Source organism: Juglans regia, chromosome 12, assembly GCF_001411555.2.
Source record: "Juglans regia cultivar Chandler chromosome 12, Walnut 2.0, whole genome shotgun sequence".
Lineage (NCBI taxonomy): Eukaryota > Viridiplantae > Streptophyta > Magnoliopsida > Fagales > Juglandaceae > Juglans > Juglans regia.
The window spans coordinates 7,375,886-7,394,167 of record NC_049912.1 but is presented as its reverse complement, the minus strand read 5'-3'; the positions used below and the strand labels follow the sequence as shown (position 1 = coordinate 7,394,167).

The 18,282-nt window shown below is 36.6% G+C and overlaps 2 protein-coding genes across 2 annotated transcripts; one reads left to right on the top strand and one right to left on the bottom strand.

Annotated features, from left to right (window-relative positions):
- The first annotated feature begins 345 nt into the window (after positions 1-345).
- Positions 346-1,533, top strand: LOC109010396. The gene has a single exon (XM_018991228.1). The coding sequence runs from the start codon at positions 346-348 to the stop codon at positions 1,531-1,533; it is 1,188 nt and encodes a 395-aa protein (XP_018846773.1).
- Positions 1,534-14,832: 13,299 nt separating this feature from the next.
- Positions 14,833-16,034, bottom strand: LOC109010387 (alpha carbonic anhydrase 8-like). Its single transcript, XM_018991220.2, has one exon. It carries the CDS (start codon positions 15,928-15,930, stop codon positions 15,094-15,096), a length of 837 nt encoding a protein of 278 aa, XP_018846765.1. The 5' UTR covers positions 15,931-16,034; the 3' UTR covers positions 14,833-15,093.
- Between the last annotated feature and the right edge of the window lie 2,248 nt (positions 16,035-18,282).

Sequence of the window (18,282 nt, the reverse complement as noted above, 5' to 3'; positions counted from 1 at the left end):
CATAGTTGTTCATCTATACCTACCCACAAAAAGCCATGAAAAACAGATTGCACATGGTCCATTCCCAATTTTGCTTTATTAGCAACTTTTGCGACCACAATCCCAGTATATAACTCCATTGCAAAGTACATGTATCATCTTCATTTCATTGACTATCACCTTATAATCATAACTATGGGATTTCATTGTGTATGATACTAATATATTTACTCATGTCTTTTTGATAGTCAAAGCCTGTCTCCAAGTATGGAGACTAATATTTATGATCTTAGTTTTGCCTAGTTATTACACCAAGTCTTCTTGGACCTAACATTCTATTTTCTACTAGTTGCTCACCTGCATAGTATGGATAAGGCTTGGATGCATATCAAAGATAGATTGCAATCCAATGAGTATGCTGAAGGTGTTAGACAATTCCTGTCTATGGCGCAAGCCCACACACCTGCATCTAATCACATTAGGTGTCCATGTAGGAGATGCCGTAATAGAGCTTTCCATTCCATTCATACAATCGAAGATCATTTGTTCATCATGGGGATTGATCCAACTTATACGGAATGGATATTCCATGGGGAAGATGATCCTTTCCTAGATGCTACATTTTCTGACGAAGAAGAAGATGATGCCTCGGCTTACAGTGACTACATTAATGATGTCGATGAGATGTTAGATGATATTCGTCATGGGTCATTTTTGGATAATTCATATAGAAATGATGGAAATGCAAACCCACATGAACAACCATCCACCTCTACTACGCCAACAAACCTTAATTTCGAGGAGTTGGTAGCTGATGCACGACATCCACTTTATCCTTCATGCGATAAGTTTTCAAAGCTATCATTTATCGTAAAGTTGCTTCACATCAAGAGCATTGCTGGTTGGACCATGAAGTCATTTGATATGGTGTTAAAGCTTTTGCAAGTTGCATTTCCCGATGCTCTATTCCCTGACTCATATAACGATGCTCGTCGCTTGCAGCGTGGCTTGGGTTTTAGTTACAAAAAGATACATGTGTGTCCAAATGATTGTGCCTTGTTTTGGAGTGAAAATGCATCATTAAATGCCTGCCCTAAATGTAACGCATCTAGGTGGATTGAAGAAACAAGTAAGCAACGAAGGATACCACAAAAGGTTCTTCGATATTTCCCCCTGAAGCTACGCTTGCAGAGGCTATTTATGTCAAAGAAGACAGCCAAAGCCATGAGATGGCATGTAGAAGCTCGGGTTGATGATCCAACATGCATGCGACATCCAGCAGATTCTAAGGTATGGAAAGACTTTGATCACAAGCATGAGAGGTTTTCCCAAGATCCTCGCAATGTTAGACTTGCTTTGGCGAGTGATGGGTTTAACCCATTCAATAACATGAGCAAACCGTACAGTATATGGCCAGTACTACTTGTACCTTACAACTTGCCCCCTTGGTCATGCATGAAAGATCCATACACCATGTTGTCCTTGCTAATCCCTGGCCCTAAGTCACCAGGGAATGATATTGATGTGTTCTTACGTCCTCTTATGGGAAGTTGAAGGAGTTATGGGAAGAGGGTATTCAAACCTATGATGCGTATACCAGGCAAATGTTTAGATTGCATGCAGCGCTACTTTGGACTATCAATGACTTCCCCGCATACGCCAACCTTTCTGGGTGGAGCACAAAGGGCAAGATGGCATGTCCTTTATGTACATCTGACACAAATTCACAATGGTTAGTACATGGGCGCAAACATTGTTATATGGGTCATCGACGATGGTTGGCACCAGATCACATTTGGAGACAAAAAAAAAATTCTTTCAATGGGTACGAAGAACACCGACTCCAACCATCAGGATTTAACCGAGAGGATTTGCTAGAACAATTACGTGGGGTGTCACATGTCCAGTTTGGTAAATCTTCTTTGAAGACAAAACAAACACCCAATCAACTAAATTGGACAAAAAAATCTATATTTTTTGAACTTCCTTACTGGTTAGACTTGGGGTTGAGACATAACCTGGACGTTATGCATATTGAGAAAAACATATGTGATAACGTGTTAGGAACTTTGCTCAATATTGATGGGAAAACCAAGGACTCCGCTAATGCGCGTAGGGATTTGGAAAATCTTGGACTAAGGAAAGAATTGCATTTACAAAATGATGGTGATCATATTTCAATGAGTCTTGGTTGCTACATGTTAAACCTAGAAGAGTGAAGGAAATTTTGTGCGTGGTTGTCAAAAGTGAAATTCCCAGATGGTTTCGCCTCAAACATTGCACGGTGTGTCAGTGTTAGTGATGGGAAAATCAAAGGATTGAAGAGCCATGATTGTCATGTCTTTATGCAAGCACTGTTGCCGGTTGTGATTGGTGGGTTCTTACGGCCCGATGTACGTCAAGCCTTAATAGACTTAAGTTCGTTCTTCAAAGAATTATGTTCACGAACTTTGACCTTATCAGTGTTGCATCAGCTTCAGGCTAATATTCCCATCATTCTTTGTAAACTGGAAATGATATTCCCTCCCGCCTTTTTTGATATCATGGTGCACCTAGTCATTCATTTGCCAGAGGAGGCATTGCTGGCAGGACCCGTGCAATACAGATGGATGTACCCTTTTGAAAGGTACCTAGGGAAGTTCAAGCGGTATGTCCACAACAGAGCCCGTCCAGAAGGCTCAATTGCTGAGACATATGTTCATCTCCAGTGTCTTACATTTTGCTCTATGTACCTTCATGATATTGAGACTAGATTTAATCGAGAGGAACGCAACAGTGACATACCTGGTGGTTCGAATGGGTCGGGAAATGAGCCTTGTTTATCTGTTTTCTCACAAAAGGTTCGACCATTGGGGATAGCAAGCTCGCAGAAGTTGTCTGACACACTAATGGCCAAGGCTTGATGGTATGTACTTAATAATTGCACGGAGGTTGAGAAATACATAGAGTAAGTACATCCTGCTTGGAAAATTTCTGTTTTAATTGAAATTTATAGTTTTTGACTTGTGTGGATATGTTTGCTAACATATATATAGGGAGCACTATAACAAATTGAAAGAAGAGGACCCTCATAACATCGATCGGAGGCACCAGAGTCAATTCGCATCGTGGTTCAAATTACGTGTAACTATACCAAACCTTTTGTGATACATATGTCTCCCTTATACTTTCTTATATTAGTATAACAATAATTGTGCCTTTCTTATTTCCTAGATTCGAGAGTTGCGTGCAATTAGGCCAACTGAGGTAACCGATGACATATATGCATTAGCATGTGGTCCAGATCCGTGGGTCGCATCATATGCCGGATGTATAATGAATGGAGTTCGCTTCCATACGAAAGAGCGTGAAAGGCATCGCCGCACCCAAAACAGCGGGGTGGTGGTTCATGGCCACCACCAGGGATCCCCTGTTGACTTCTACGGAGTGTTGCATGATATTATAGAATTACGATATATGGGTTGGCGCAAGGTTTATCTGTTTAGTTGTGCTTGGTATGATGTTGGCGACCCGAGAAGGGGGATACGTGTCAGGGACCACTTGACGATAGTGAATACTGCTAGACAATGGTATAAAGATGAGCCTTTCACCCTTGCGTGCCAAGCATTGCAAGTGTTTTATCTCACGGATCCAACATTGGGGGGAAGTTGGGAGGTTGTACATAAGATTACAAATAGGAATGTCTACAACATTCGCTTGATGACTACTACTGATGATGAGAATGATGATGAGGAATCGTCTGGGGCTGAAGCAGAAGATGATGATCAAGCACTTCTCCATAACTATCCCCCTATTCTAGAGAGTGAATCAACTATGGCCGATCCATTGAATCGAGTTAATGAAGAGAATTTGCAAGTTGATGCAGCATTCATACCACGTCGAGAAAAGGAACTTTATAATTTCCTTCTGTTCTTGTTGCAGTGAGGAAGCAAATGTTTTGGTGGTTAGCTTCTGGGCAGTGTACAAGTCCAAAACTGGAGTTGCTTCTCTTCTTCTACTAAACAGACATAGAAAGTAACCTCCTTCACTGTGGATTGTTTGGTCTGCTTCTCTCCTTGACCTCTCACACGCAACCCAGCCCCAAAACCAGGTACAAGTAGTTGGTGATTTTCTAATATTTTCCCTCTCCTCCTTCTGCCTGGATAGATAATATAGATCACAGTCTTTTACTGTGTTTTACACAATCTCACTACATACCATTCATTTTACGTGTTTTTTGTTATCTAAGTTTGGGAAAAAGTTAGAATATTGGTCTAAATATTCAATTCTGCCATCTGTTTTTTTGAAATTTGAGTTGGCCCTTTTGCATTTCAAAAGGTATAGAACACAGCCATTGAAGTACATATGGCATTTGAAAAAAATGTTATTGGATATGCAATAGATACCGTAAAAGCTAGTAGAGGTTATTGGCTGTTTTTTTAGATATTTTTCCCATAAAGATGAGATTTTAGTAGAAGATATAAAGTGTTTATAAAGCTATTTAATACATAGGTGTAAGATACATGGTTGATTGTTAAACAAAAACAGAACTGAAAGAGAGGTTTTGGGTTTTTTAAATATCATATATGTAATAGTAATACACTTTATAAGAAGCTAGTACTTAAGTTAAAACCTATAGAGTGTATTTTAAATGGATGCAAAACCACAAGTATATGTACATAAAATTTTCAAAGGTTAGGAAGCTGGAAAAATTTAAAACCAGTTAGCTGCAAGGAGACCATACAATGACAGATTTCTACTACAAAGCAAAATGAGCCATTTAACATGCATACTCTATTACAAAAACATACATGAAGGGAATATGTAAGATTGGTAGATTAAGAGTACTGGCCTCAAGATATGTTCAATGGTCATGCATGAAATATAAATATACTTATTAATGCCTCAAAGTTTAATGAATGGGCAACATGTATGGAAGTTGTCCAAAACACTTTTGAAGCTTTGACACTAACCTGAAATATACAGTACAATCCTAGAAAGGGGCATTAATTTGCACATTCCCATGATAATTGATTTATATATGAACCCCACAAAATGAATTGAAACATGAATTCTGCCCTATGATAGTTCTTAATCAACAAAGGTACGATCTAAGGTGCACCCAATATTACTTGTAATATTAGTAATCTTCCCCATACATATATGTGTAATAGTGAACTTCAAACATTTTCTACTGCTCATGTATAAGTGCATGATCTGTCTTGGTCTATTTATAATCATATACTCATTATCCAGAGGCTAAAATATGGCTTAGCTAGGTTAAGTATGTTATATAGTATATGTATAATGATTAGTAATGTTTTGTTGGTTGCATGTGACAACATTCATCAATTGAATTCAACCAAAGGCAAGGATGTGGAGATCTGTAAAGAGGGGAAGGAGGGGAAGACTCCGACACTCGAGACCGATCATATGCTCGACCCCAGATGAAGAAACATTGGCTGCAAGAAATATTTTACGAGACGAGGTGGTGGCAAATGAACCGACTGAAGCAGTAGGAGGTGCGGGCGTACAAGAGGCCATGGAAGTAGCTGAAAGTGGAGAGGGGAATATTAATACAGGTATGCCAATTACTCTATATAATAGTTATGCATCTGTGGTCTAGATCAATTCATATAGGAGTCATATTGGAGCAATTTGTATTATGGTTTGTAGATCATATTTTAATTCTAGTTCTAATCCATAACTTTTTTGTTCATAGATCCACCTATTAAGAAACGGGGTCGAGGGCCTGCTCGGGGCGCACTATTTGAACGCCTCCGGAAGGTGGGTAAGGTTCCTTTGGATATAAAGGATGGTCATCGAGGTCCATCGTGCGAAAATGCCTCCATCTTCACAGGGAGGGTTACGTGGATCGTTAAAGTATATGCCGACATGAGGCATGAAAGCTGGAGTTATGTACCTGAGGAAGAGAAGCAAGAGCTAATCGATCGTGTTAGGGTAGGACATTTATTTTATAGTAACAATTAAAATGTAGTTCTTTACGCATTTAGCTTAATGTGCATTTGATGACAATATGTAACAACAAGCATAACTGAACTTGCAGGCAGATTTTATATTGGATTGGACGAAAGACAACCATAGGGAAATGGTTGTAACGCATTTGTCCGAGAAGTATAAGGCGTATCATTATGAACTGCACAAAATCTACTTAAAATATGCATCACATGAGGAGGCCCTACATGGTGGGACACCTATGGTTCCAAAACCTGTTTGGGAGTTGCTTTGTGAGAGGTGGGCAAGCAGAACATTCAAGGTATAATGTGCCTATGTTCAGATTCAAGTATGGCTATTTATGTTTCTCGAATTTTTTGGTTTGTGTTAGATGTGATATATATGTATATATATGTCAGATGTGATATATATGTATATATATGTTAGATGTGATATATATATATATATATATATATATATACTGCTACCTATTTAAAATCCAGCGGTCATTACACAAAATGAGACTTGATTTCTTGGAAAAAAAATGCAGGAGAAGCCTCGGAAAAACACTATAAATAGGCAAAAACTAAGGGTGAATCATACCAGCGGGAGGAAATCCTTTGTAAGGATATTGGAAGAGAAGGTTTGTGCCTTTTATGATGTATAATATTCATTAAGGGAAATGTTGTTCAGACTTTAATATTAACATAGTAGGTTAATTATGTGTTGTAGCGGGATACAACAACAAATATGATTGCTTTCTACAGGGAAACACATTGGTCAGCACGGAAGGGCAAATTCATCAATGACACAACTAAACACAATTATGTGGGAAATACTTGTGTTTGAATTAATTTGTGATAGACTACATATTGGATCTCTATTAACAGTCTTTTGCTAATTTTCTTTCATATTATTTTCAGAATCTCATGCTGGAGAGATTGAATGAGAAAGATTCTGAGGAGGACGTTGATGAAGCAGCGGCTGAAATTTTCAAAGACGTGTTAGGGTTCAAATCTGGATACGCATCAGGGATGGGGCACATGGTCATTCCTGAACCTTCGCCTTCAATGAAGAAGAACAAAGCTTTTATGCGTCTAGCGGAGGAGAACGAACAGAACAAAAGTGATGCAGAAATGTATAAGAGTAAAATAGAACAGATGGCTGATATTGTAGCTATGAAGAGGAATTTTTATGAGTATGAGAAAGTCATGAACTATCGGGTATCTAAGTTGGAGGGAAATACTGAGTCTCGTAGAGAGACTTAGCAGGACGCTTAGGCGGCCCAAGTCCAACAGTAATTTTGTGGACTTTTTTTGTGGATGTTTTTTGTGGATGGTAACAATCCAAAGACCATAGTGGTTTGTAGAAAAGGAATATATGTATCTACTAACATTGCTGCCCATATTGTTAGGTTGGGTATGGTAGACCCAGTGCAGGAAAATTAACAAGTGTTTTGGTTTTCCATTTCCTAGTGTTTTGTAAGCAAATATTGGAGATGTTAGTAGTCTCCCTTGATTGTCTTGCCACTTCAGAGACTTGTGGTTATAAAGGGGTAATTATTGGCTATAATTTGTGCATTTAATTAATGGTTTGTAGACTGTGTATATATTAAACCAGACTTCATTGGCTAGTATTAGTGTTGCTTTCATTGTATGCAGGTTTAAGCTCTCTCAAAACTTAGGTATAAATTTGATGGAAGGATAGAACAACAGTTGGTGGAGATGAAGAGGGTTTCAGGAAGCTGGCAAAATTCTCACTGTATTCCTTTGAGCACTACATAGCAGTAAGTGTAAAGTTTCCAGCCCATTTGCTTTTATTCAAGCTAATTGTGCAAATACATGATGGATGAAAAAAAACATGTACAAAACAAGATTGGTTGGCACATTCACGGTATTGTTAATTTGCATAATGCAATTTGGTTCTTGTGTTTGAATATGGAATAGAGTGGCTTTTACATTTATGCGCTTGCCCTCACTATGCCATTCCAGTTAGGGTATATCTTCATACTATTCAATTATTTCATTTCTCCTTTCTTCCAACCAAGTATTGCACTCTTTTCCAGTTTCAATTTTTCTAGTGATTGTTTTGCCATTGAGCTATGAAAAATGGTAATATTCTCTGTGGGCATTTTTTTATGATAACGTTATTTTGTACCTAACATAAGCCTTGACCCAACCATCTTAAAACCTAGAAGGAGTGATGCATAAAAAAAGCAATGGTTGAAAAGAAGATATTATTTTTAACACACACTTTAGTGTTTGAATAACCATGAGGCAACTAGAATGAAGGTAATATTCCGATGACATAAAAAAACCTATGCTGTACTTCTGGCTAGGAATACTTAGACAAATTAATTTTGGGGCCAGTTATGATTGATCTACATCATAACATAATAGGATTTGGGTGTATGCCTTTTTGGGATCTAGACTGAAAATGGATGGGCAGTACTTTCCTAGATGATGTTATTTTCTTCAAGCATGCTCTTATTCTTATAACTGGAAGCATTTTTTTTTTGGAATGATCCTTTTATTTATGTATTTGCTCTGCTGTCTTTGATTTCCCGGTGGTCTAAAAGTGAAAAACTGCCCCTTTCCCCCAACCAGAATTTTCTTATTGCTTTCTCTTGCCTCTCTTTTCATTTGTTTATACATAGACTTGTGGATCGAGTTGCCTAGGCTAGTGAAGAATCTTAATACCAAGCTTGTAATTAGTATGGTTGTATTGATGCTTTGTAGCTAAATTTGGTAGTTTCTGGTGGTTATACTCACAAACATATTAGTTCCTACTCTGGTACTGAAAGATTAATGGTGGTTAGCTTATCCAAAAAAAAATAAAATAAAGGGGTCCTGGTGTGCTAGCCATGATAAGTTGTGTAGTTATCATTTGCTCATTTAAATTTCAGTACTAGATTTTATGAATTGAGGGTTTTTTTTTTTAGTAACTATTGTTTAACCTTGTTGAATATTGTGAAGGATTATAACTACACAAAAAGGGGATCTATATGTATCGAGTGTTAGATCATTTGTTAGAAATATGGCTTAATTGCTTGTACTAGTCCAAATCTCATATTTCAGGTCTTAAAGGTACAATAGAGGATCCAATCTCTCCAGGCAGGGAGCACTATTCCAGAATGGACACAAACCTCAGCTCATCAGCATTAGTACTGCAACATGTGTTTACTGCAGATTTGTAATTCCATCCTGTACTTGGGTTCTATTTGCAAACATACTTGTATTTTGATGGCCTATGTTGATTGGTTAACCTAGTGGACAAATTTGTAAATTACAATATTAATTATGTATATATACATAATAGTTGTCGATAATCTAAATTTTTTGTTTGATAAGTTTGAAATATGTTGTTGCTTATATTTTTTGATAGATTATTGTGTTGAAAGAGGTTCAATACAGGCCTGTTTGTGGGATTAACTGTTGTGATAGTGTTGATTTTTGGTTGGATTCATTGTTTTCAGATCTGATTGGTAGGAAAACCTTTTTTTTTTCCCTAGTCGCAGACACTGGTGAGAACAAACTTTTTCAGAAGAGTTAATTTGGTCACAAATAATCTTTTCTCACCATCGTATTTCCCACAAATAATATTCCTGTGAAATGCATCTTTTTGCACAGATGATTTTCCGACCAAGAGATTGTAGTGGAAATTGTAAATCCCATGAACAAATTGGTGGGTAAAACGCAAAAAACCCATCTTTTGCCACAAATTAATTTTGGTGCAAAAAAATTGAACCCATTTGTTATAAATGAGCTTCACCGGAAACCACTATTTACGATCAAGCAATTAGTAGGAAAATGTTATTTTCCGACCAATTGATTGTAGTGGAAAGTATAGTTTCCACCAGATTTTATCTTCCAGATTATTCTTTTCCCATGAACAAATTCGTGGATAAAATGCAAAAGACTCATCTTTTGCCACAAATTAACTACCGTGGAAAAAAGTTGAATCAATTTGTTACAAATGAGCTTCACCGGAAAAAACTATTTACAATCAAGGAATTGGGAGGAAAATGTCTTTTTCCGACCAATTGATTGTAGTGGAAAGTATAATTTCTACCAAATTTTATTTTCAGGATTCTTCTATTCCCATTAATAAATTGGTGGGTAAAATGTAAAAGACTCATCTTTTGCCACGAACAAATTTCATGGATATAATAGTGTTGCCACGAAATTATTTCATAGGTAAATGGATTATTACCGACCACGAGGTCATGTTAATGGACCTATTTGCCACAAAATTAAAATGATTTATCCACTGTGAAGGTCATCGCAAAAATTGGGCTTTTCCCATGAACTGAAAATTTGGTGAAAAATTTATTTTTCCCCACCAGTTATATGCCACGAGTTTCCCACGGATCAAATTGGTAGATATAATAGTGTTGCCATGAAATTATTTCATGGAGAAATGGATTATTACGGACCACGAGGTTATGTTAGTGGACCTATTTGCCACAAAATTAAAATGATTTATCCACTGTGAAGGTCGTCGCAAAAATCGGGCTTTTCCCATGAACTGAAAATTTGGTGGAAATTTTATTTTTCCCCACCGGTTATATTCCACGAGTGTCCCACGGATCAAATTGGTGGGAAAAAAATGATTTCCCACTAAGTCGATATTTTTCCCGACCACAGTCCCTACTAGAAAAAAATGAGATTTCTTGTAGTGATCCCTTATTTTATGTTATATTAATTTTATGGCATTATAAAATTAAAATTTATAAGTTATATCAAAATTCAAATGTTATAATAAAACTTATAACATAATTTTGGAAAAAAGGATGGAAAAGTACTTCTATATTTCAATTGACAAAATGCTTATTCTGCGTCATCCAGGCCAACAAACGAAACAAAGAAACCTTATCCCAGGAAAACTATGTATATAACAACTGATTAAGATATAAAGCAAACAATATATATAACTATATCAATCTTAATAGAGAAGCATGCAAAAAGCAATCTACCAACTTCACCCAACCAAATTTAGGGTGGGTTTGAATAATAGAGATATGGCTGTGAATTGTTCTAAAATATTTTTAAAATATTTGAGGAATATTAAGTAACAATTATTTTAATATAATAAATCAAATAAAATCGAATCGAATCAAATATATATATATTTGTCAATATAACTGGACACGAAATGAAGATTCTTTCCTACATGGCAACATATTCTATTACCGACATTATAAAGCGACCGGCCATGTAGTAGGACATGCAACACTGCCCTCAAAAGAGATGAGCAATCCCAATCAGTAGAATAAATTCTAACAAAACATCGACGAAAAGGAAGAATAAGGTGATCAGGTGTTTATACTCGAACCTCCTAGGTATCTACAAATAGCACGGCGACATCATATTTTAATAAAGCATATATTCTTTTATATAAAACCGTCTATCCCAAAAGGAACAATCTTTTTTCGTCTCACAATTTTTTTCCAGTTTTACCCTTCTTTTTTAGTTGTTTTTCCTTTTTATCTTTACTTTTTTTATATTCTGTGCATTTACCTTTTTACCTCTATATTTTGTTTGTTTACCGTTTTTATCCCACGGTTTGTTTTTGTTTTATTCGTGGTTTTACCTTTTCTCTATAGTTCCATGAACAATGAATTCACACCGACACATTGTGTTTAAATTTATTCAACTTCAGGAATAAATTCAGTTTCGAGATCAATTTATAGACCAAATTACACAGACTAATGAGTCTAAAATCTGCTACTTTCACTGGGTTCTTATTCTTTGGAATTAATGTTATAAAAGTATGGTTTAAAGAAGATAGAAAAGACCCAGTATTTAAAGCATCTAAAACAACATGAGTAACCGAATTACCAACAAGATGCCAATACATTTGGAAGAACAATGGAGCCATACCATCTACTTCAGAGCCTCCTGAACTTCAGCCTTTGTATAACACTTAGAAAAGTCATCATTCATAGCATTTGAAACCCTTCCTGCTAGTGCATCCAGAAAATCCATTGGGCCTCTCTGATCTGCAGTTGAAAATAGCTGCTGAAAGTACTCAGTAATCAAACCACCCCTCAACTCCCCGTCCTGCCATTCACCCTCATCATTTTGAAATTTTTCAACCAAATTCTTCTTCCTTCTATAAGAAGCCTTTGTATGGAAAAACTTCGAATTCTAGTACCCCTCTCTAAGCCAAAGTGCCTTAGATCTCTGCCTCCACATAACTTCATCCTGCTCTAGCCACCTCTGAATATCATCCCTGATAGCCTGCTATTCAGCCCTTCTTAAACTCATTCGATCACTTTCTTGCAATTACTTTAATCGAAACTTAGCTTGTTTTAGTTTCTTATGCACATGGCAAAAGCTAGACCGATTCCACACTTGAAGCCTTTGCCCACAATCTGAGATCTTATTCATCAAATCATCCATAAAGTTGCTGTTAGTGCCCCTCCTCCAAGTATCTTCCACAATATTATCACAACCCTTCTCTCCTAACCACATGGCTTCAAACCTGAACAACTTCTCCCTTCTACTCGCCACAACAGGTACTTCTAAATGCAAACAAATGGGTATATGATCCGCAGCCCCTTCATGTATGACTCTCACTTGTGCAAATCGAGTCCACCATTGTCGGTTCCCAAAACATCTATCCAGTCGTACACTAATAGTCAAGCTAGACTCCCTCCCATTACACCAAGTATGTTTGGGACCACTAAAACCAATATCCCTCAATAAACAATCATTAACAACCTTTCGAAAATCTAGCATATGTCTTTCGGGTCTATCTCGCCTCCCCACTTCTCATGCTGATAGAGGATTTCATTAAAATCTCCAAACACCAACCATGCCTCATCATCCTGTCTACACAAGGAACAAATCAAATCCCACATCCTATGTCTAAGGTTATGATCCAGATGCCCATAAACCCCCGTAAGAAAGAACCTATCCGTACTAATTCCATCCACCATAACACATGTATCAATATGGAATTTTGAGTAATTCAGAATTTTTAAATGAACATTCCTTCCCCACAACATCACAATACCACCACTCCGTCCCTCACTACTCACTGCCAAACAGTTACTAATTCCAAGCTTAAACTTACAAGAATCCAAATCACGCACATGTAACCTGGTTTCCTGAAGAAACACAATATCAAGAGCTACCTTCTTGATAAGATCGCGAAGGGTCCGAATGCCGCGTGGGTTCCCAAGCTCCCGAACATTCCAACTTAGGAGTTTCATGGCTCTCGGCGGTGCTAATCGTTAGCCATCACCGATATGGAAGTTTGGGTCTCCATAAATAGATTTGGTGAGTGAATAGTAGCCCTTCAAATTTAAAGAAAACCATCCATTTACTGTAGCTCAAAATTTCACACTTATCTCTTTGGCTAATCCAATGTGGCCCTATTTTGATGAAATTTATTATATTTTGCATTTGGCTAGGCTTTTGATGAAACTAATGCCAATGCTCTAATACATGTAGATCTAAAGAACAAACAAATTATGGTAAGACCATTACACAAATTTACAGTCGGACTTGTACAAAGAACTCAAAATATCTTCAAACTTGTAAGGATTCAAAAAGGAAATTTATAAAAAAGAAGCAGACAAAGGGAGAGGTAAAATGTAATAGATCTACATGTATCAAATATGAGAAGAAATATTGGATTGTACAGCTGTTAATCACCAAGAACACATAGGCGTGGGAAAATGTACATTCATAAATCTATTTAAAAAAATTGATACATTACTTTTTTACATGATCTTTTAATCATTCTAGGAGCATCTACCATATTTAGAACACATTTCAAGTAAAGTTTCCGAGAGAGAATGGATTATCTATTTAGGTGCATAAATAAAACAACATGGACAACTGCGTCAAAACAAGCTCAACACCCTCTCTATCAATCTTGTAACTAAAGCAACAACATAAGCGTTCCAAATCTTTTCTTGTGAAACTTTCAATATTGTAAATATATGCCTAAATACAACACTGACTTGTATATAAACTCAATGTTTCTTTTCTACATTTATTATGTGTTTTATTTAACTTTTGTAAATTTATGACCTCTTCTAAATCTGTTTGAATTTTTTTATTTACCTTCACATTTACCTCTTCCTGATAAACAACTCCCAAAACTTTATTACTTTAACGACAATCCAGAAAAGGGAATGTTCGGCTCCAAGATATTAGAAGGGTGGTTTATTGGGCTCCTCCTCCAATTGGGTATTTAGAGATGAATGTTGATGGTGCTACTTTGTTTTATCAACAGAAAGCTGGTATTGGTGTCCTTCTTAGAGATGATAAAGGCAATGTGGTTGTGGCATGCAGTAAAGTGGAAAGGGAAGTTCTCTCTTCAGAGTTTATTGAAGCAATTGCCATGTTGAGAGGTCTACAATAGTGTGCTCAATGCGGGGTGCCGAATTTGCTGCTTGAGATAGATTGTTTGACTCTTGTAAATGCTTTGTAGGATGGTTCAGATTTTTTAACAGACTTTCATTATTTGCTTAGAGATATCAGAAGGTTAAGTGATATTCAGATTTCTTATGTTGATAGATTGGGCAACTCAGTAGCTCATCTACTGGCAAGATATGCATAGGGGGTTGATGATAGTGAAATGTGGTGGGAGGGGTGTCCTTCTTTTGTATCTCAAGCTGTTTGGCTTGATAGAAGCAATATTTTGGAAGGACAATTGTTTGGTGATTCAATGAAATCTTTGATTATGTATTAAAAAAAAAAAAAAAAAAGAGGAAAAAGGAAATGTTTTTCCTGAACACCGATTGAAATATTTTTGTTTCAAAAAGAGAAAATCACCTTCAATATCAAAATTATGATATTCCATTTAATACCAATATCAAAGGTATTATATATAAAATGGACAAACGTGAGTACGTAGTCATCATGTGCTACAAATATAGGCAATTGACAATTAGTTGTGCTCTTCTGCTAAAAAACTCTTGCTATAATATTTATGAGAGAGGATATCTCATTATTTGTCGACATCCATTGATCGTCGACAATCTTAAACTACGTACACTTTACTAGAAGTGGAACCTAGCTCGCTATCAAGAATTAGGACCCATACATATTGCTTATTCTCTTACATGTATACCTTAGCCTAACAACAAACACTGCTTAACCTCTCTTATAAGTCTGATCTCTCTAGTTCTGATCCTTGACATGGAACTCTACGTAGGGCTTCTTAGTTTCTAGAGAGAGCAAGGTGCACCCCAGGATCATGGTGAGTGCATGAACAACTGTAGAGGATGGAGTTGTTAATGCTCTGCACATTGCTGTTCACGAATGCCTTCATGGGCATTGAACTTGTCACTTTTTCTTTATGACTTTTATTCTTCTTCAGATTCCCCACGGCCTCATTGCTACTAGTGCTTTCCCAGTCATTGCCAAGGCTTTTTGTTTTGGGATTTTCATTCTTGTGAACAACTTCATGTTTCTTTGAGGACTGGATTAGTTTCATGAAGGCGCCTTTGTTTTCTCCTGCAATTGTTATAACCCTCATACCCACTTGCTCTAAATCCAAAATATTTTTGCAACTACTTTTCACCATCTCCTTGGTTTCATATTCTTTTGAAACTTCTTCCTTTCCAATGGTCTTGATCCGAACCACCACATCTCTCTGCTGGACCTCCATTTGGATCTTCTGCTCAAGCTCGCCCTGCGACTTCAATTGGGAAGGCAAAATGGTCAAAGCAGATGGTGGTGGAGCCGTAGGCTTGGGCTTAGGGGATTGAGGTAGGGTTTGAACAATAGGCTCAATGGTTTTAGGAGGTTCTGGTGCTAGCGGGGCAGTACCTCTGGCTGCTGGACTAACAACCGCAGATGGTCGTGGGGTGGGTTCTTGAGATTGAGGTTGTTGAAACGTCCCGGCCAGTGGCCTTATTGATGCAGGCCTAAGCATAGGTGGGCGTGGCTCCGGAGCAGGGGCAGGGTTCGGGATTGGATCAACTGGGGCGGTTGGGCGAGCTAATATTGTAGGTAAACGGAACAAAGGACGAGGGCGGGGGGCCTGGGTCTCCATTGCTAAGATGATTTGTGCAGAACTGATGAGTCAAAGAGAAGAACAACGAAACAAGCTGAAACCTTGGAATGGACACAAAGATAGATGGCTCCCAAGTGCTGTTATTTATAATTCTACGATGAAGATCTCAGCTTGTAATTAGACATACGACGCTAGGAATGAAAAAAAAAAACCAGAGAGAGAGAGAGAGAGAGAGGGAGCATTAATATGAAAGGCATCGAATTCTGTACTACAAGAATTCAAAGGATCATAAGATTCAGATCATTAGAATCAAGTTAGCGGAAGAGTATGCTTTTCAAGGCATGATAGAGCTTTGCTCATTATGCATGTTATCTTTATTAATTAATTGTACAGATGGCCTCTTTTTAATTTTACAAAGTATAGTCCGGGGTGTCCACTTAATTCCAAAGGATGATGCTAGTGGCCGCCCGCTAGTTCATCCCTCTTCTTTTTTAGGAAAAGAAAAAGAAAAAATTATTTTGTAAATATATTAATTATATAAATTCATTGGTAGAAATTTTTTTAAATATCTAAAAAAATTATACAAATTCATTAGTAGTAGTTTTTTTAAATATTTAAAAATATTAAAATACACTACTTAAGAAGTCAAATTCAAGGACAACCTAGCTAGCATTTAGAGTACTCTAGCGAAGATCATCTCACTATATATTCTTATGGCAGCGACTCAATGAAATCCCAAAGCATCTGATCAAATATAGTTCCATAACAAGAAAAAGGAACATGACAAGGGAGCATGTTGGAGATCAGAACATTTCCCTTTTTGGTCATCTTTTATATATTTTATAACTAAAAAGTTTTATGCGTTTTAGTTAGTACTTATAATATAATATGGTTCAGAATTTCCATCATTCTTAAGGTACGTACGTATGAAGAATAAAAATATTTTTATTCTGCTTGGTGTCAAAAAGGAGTGGAAAACTTCTGCATTTCAGTTCACTGAATACTTATTCTGCATTCCCCAACTAAAGACGAAGCTATTAAAGAAACGGCCGCCTTCTCCCATATCGTTGATATATAGCCTTTTTGCGAAAGGAGTCATCAAGACTTTAGAAGTCGTATCGAATATTTTGAGAAATATTACACATTTTTTTTCCTTCTTTCTTTTTCTTTCCAAGCAGTAGTAGTAGTACTTACGTAGGTTGTTTAACCCTAATATTGCTGATCAATACCATGCATGCACCTTATCTTAATGCATGAATGAATGATGGCTAAGCAAGTGTTGGTTTTTAAACTTAGAAATGATTAAAATATTTTATGTAAAGTAAAAATAATGTGAATCATTACATTTGTTCAATGTATCGGTTCGGTTGTCTATATTTAAATAAAAATATGTCTTGATAACTTGAATCAATGTATGCCTTTTGGGGATATGAGCCTTAACTGCTTCCCAACCAAACAAAAGGTTGTGTCATTTGGTAAATTAGAAATATTTTCAAGGTATTCTCTAATATTTGAAAAGTTGACTTCTCAAAAGTGTTCCTTCATTTTAGTTGTGGTTTTTCACAAATACCCTTTCATTTATATAAGTTGTGATTTTTCACAAGTATCATCTCATTTATATGATATGACTTTTCATATGTATCATTTCATTTATGTGATGTGACTTTTCACAAATATCATTTCATTTAAAACACTTGTGACTTTTCACAAGTATCATTTCATTCTAATTGTGATTTTTCACAAGTACCCTTTGATTCTCTATAAATAGGTAACCCCACCCACAAATTCATTAATTCCAAATTTTCTACAAAAATTAGAGAAACACTTTCTCCTTCATTTTGTCTTTTTTTTCTTTGGGTTTTGGCTATTTTATATTCGGTTTGAGGATCTCCTTTTGTGTGCACCGACGAGGAGACTAACGGGAACCAATGTTGTTATATCTTGGGAGTAGACTGTCAAGAAGCCTAGTGCACGTTGAAAATTGGAGGCGGCAGAATATACTCTAACGAAAGCGCCCATCACAATGTGCCTCAACACCGAGTTCTCTCTTTCTAATTTGTTCTTATTATTTTATATATTTTCCAGTTTACAAGGCGTTTCAAAATATTTCCCAACAGCCTAATAATTTAAGACACTGATATCGAGATACAAATTATTGTTTTGTAGCTGGATTTGGATTTATGTTTCAAAGAATTTATCCCTTCATGTTTTCATTCATACAAACAAAAGATTTGGGAATTTGGGACGAAAATAAAGCGTGTCAAGGTCGTCCCAATATCACTGTCCCAAAAATATCTTTTGAGATGAAAATTTGTAGTACCTTTCGAACGTGATTTTTTTTTTTGGGACGGCTGAATTTTTTCCCATAAAGGAGTTCGAACGCCAACAAAA

Bases quoted from the DNA above. Each gene is read 5' to 3' on its own strand.
- LOC109010396 (XM_018991228.1), top strand. From the start codon at position 346: ATGGATAAGGCTTGGATGCATATCAAAGATAGATTGCAATCCAATGAG.
- LOC109010387 (XM_018991220.2), bottom strand. From the start codon at position 15,930: ATGGAGACCCAGGCCCCCCGCCCTCGTCCTTTGTTCCGTTTACCTACA.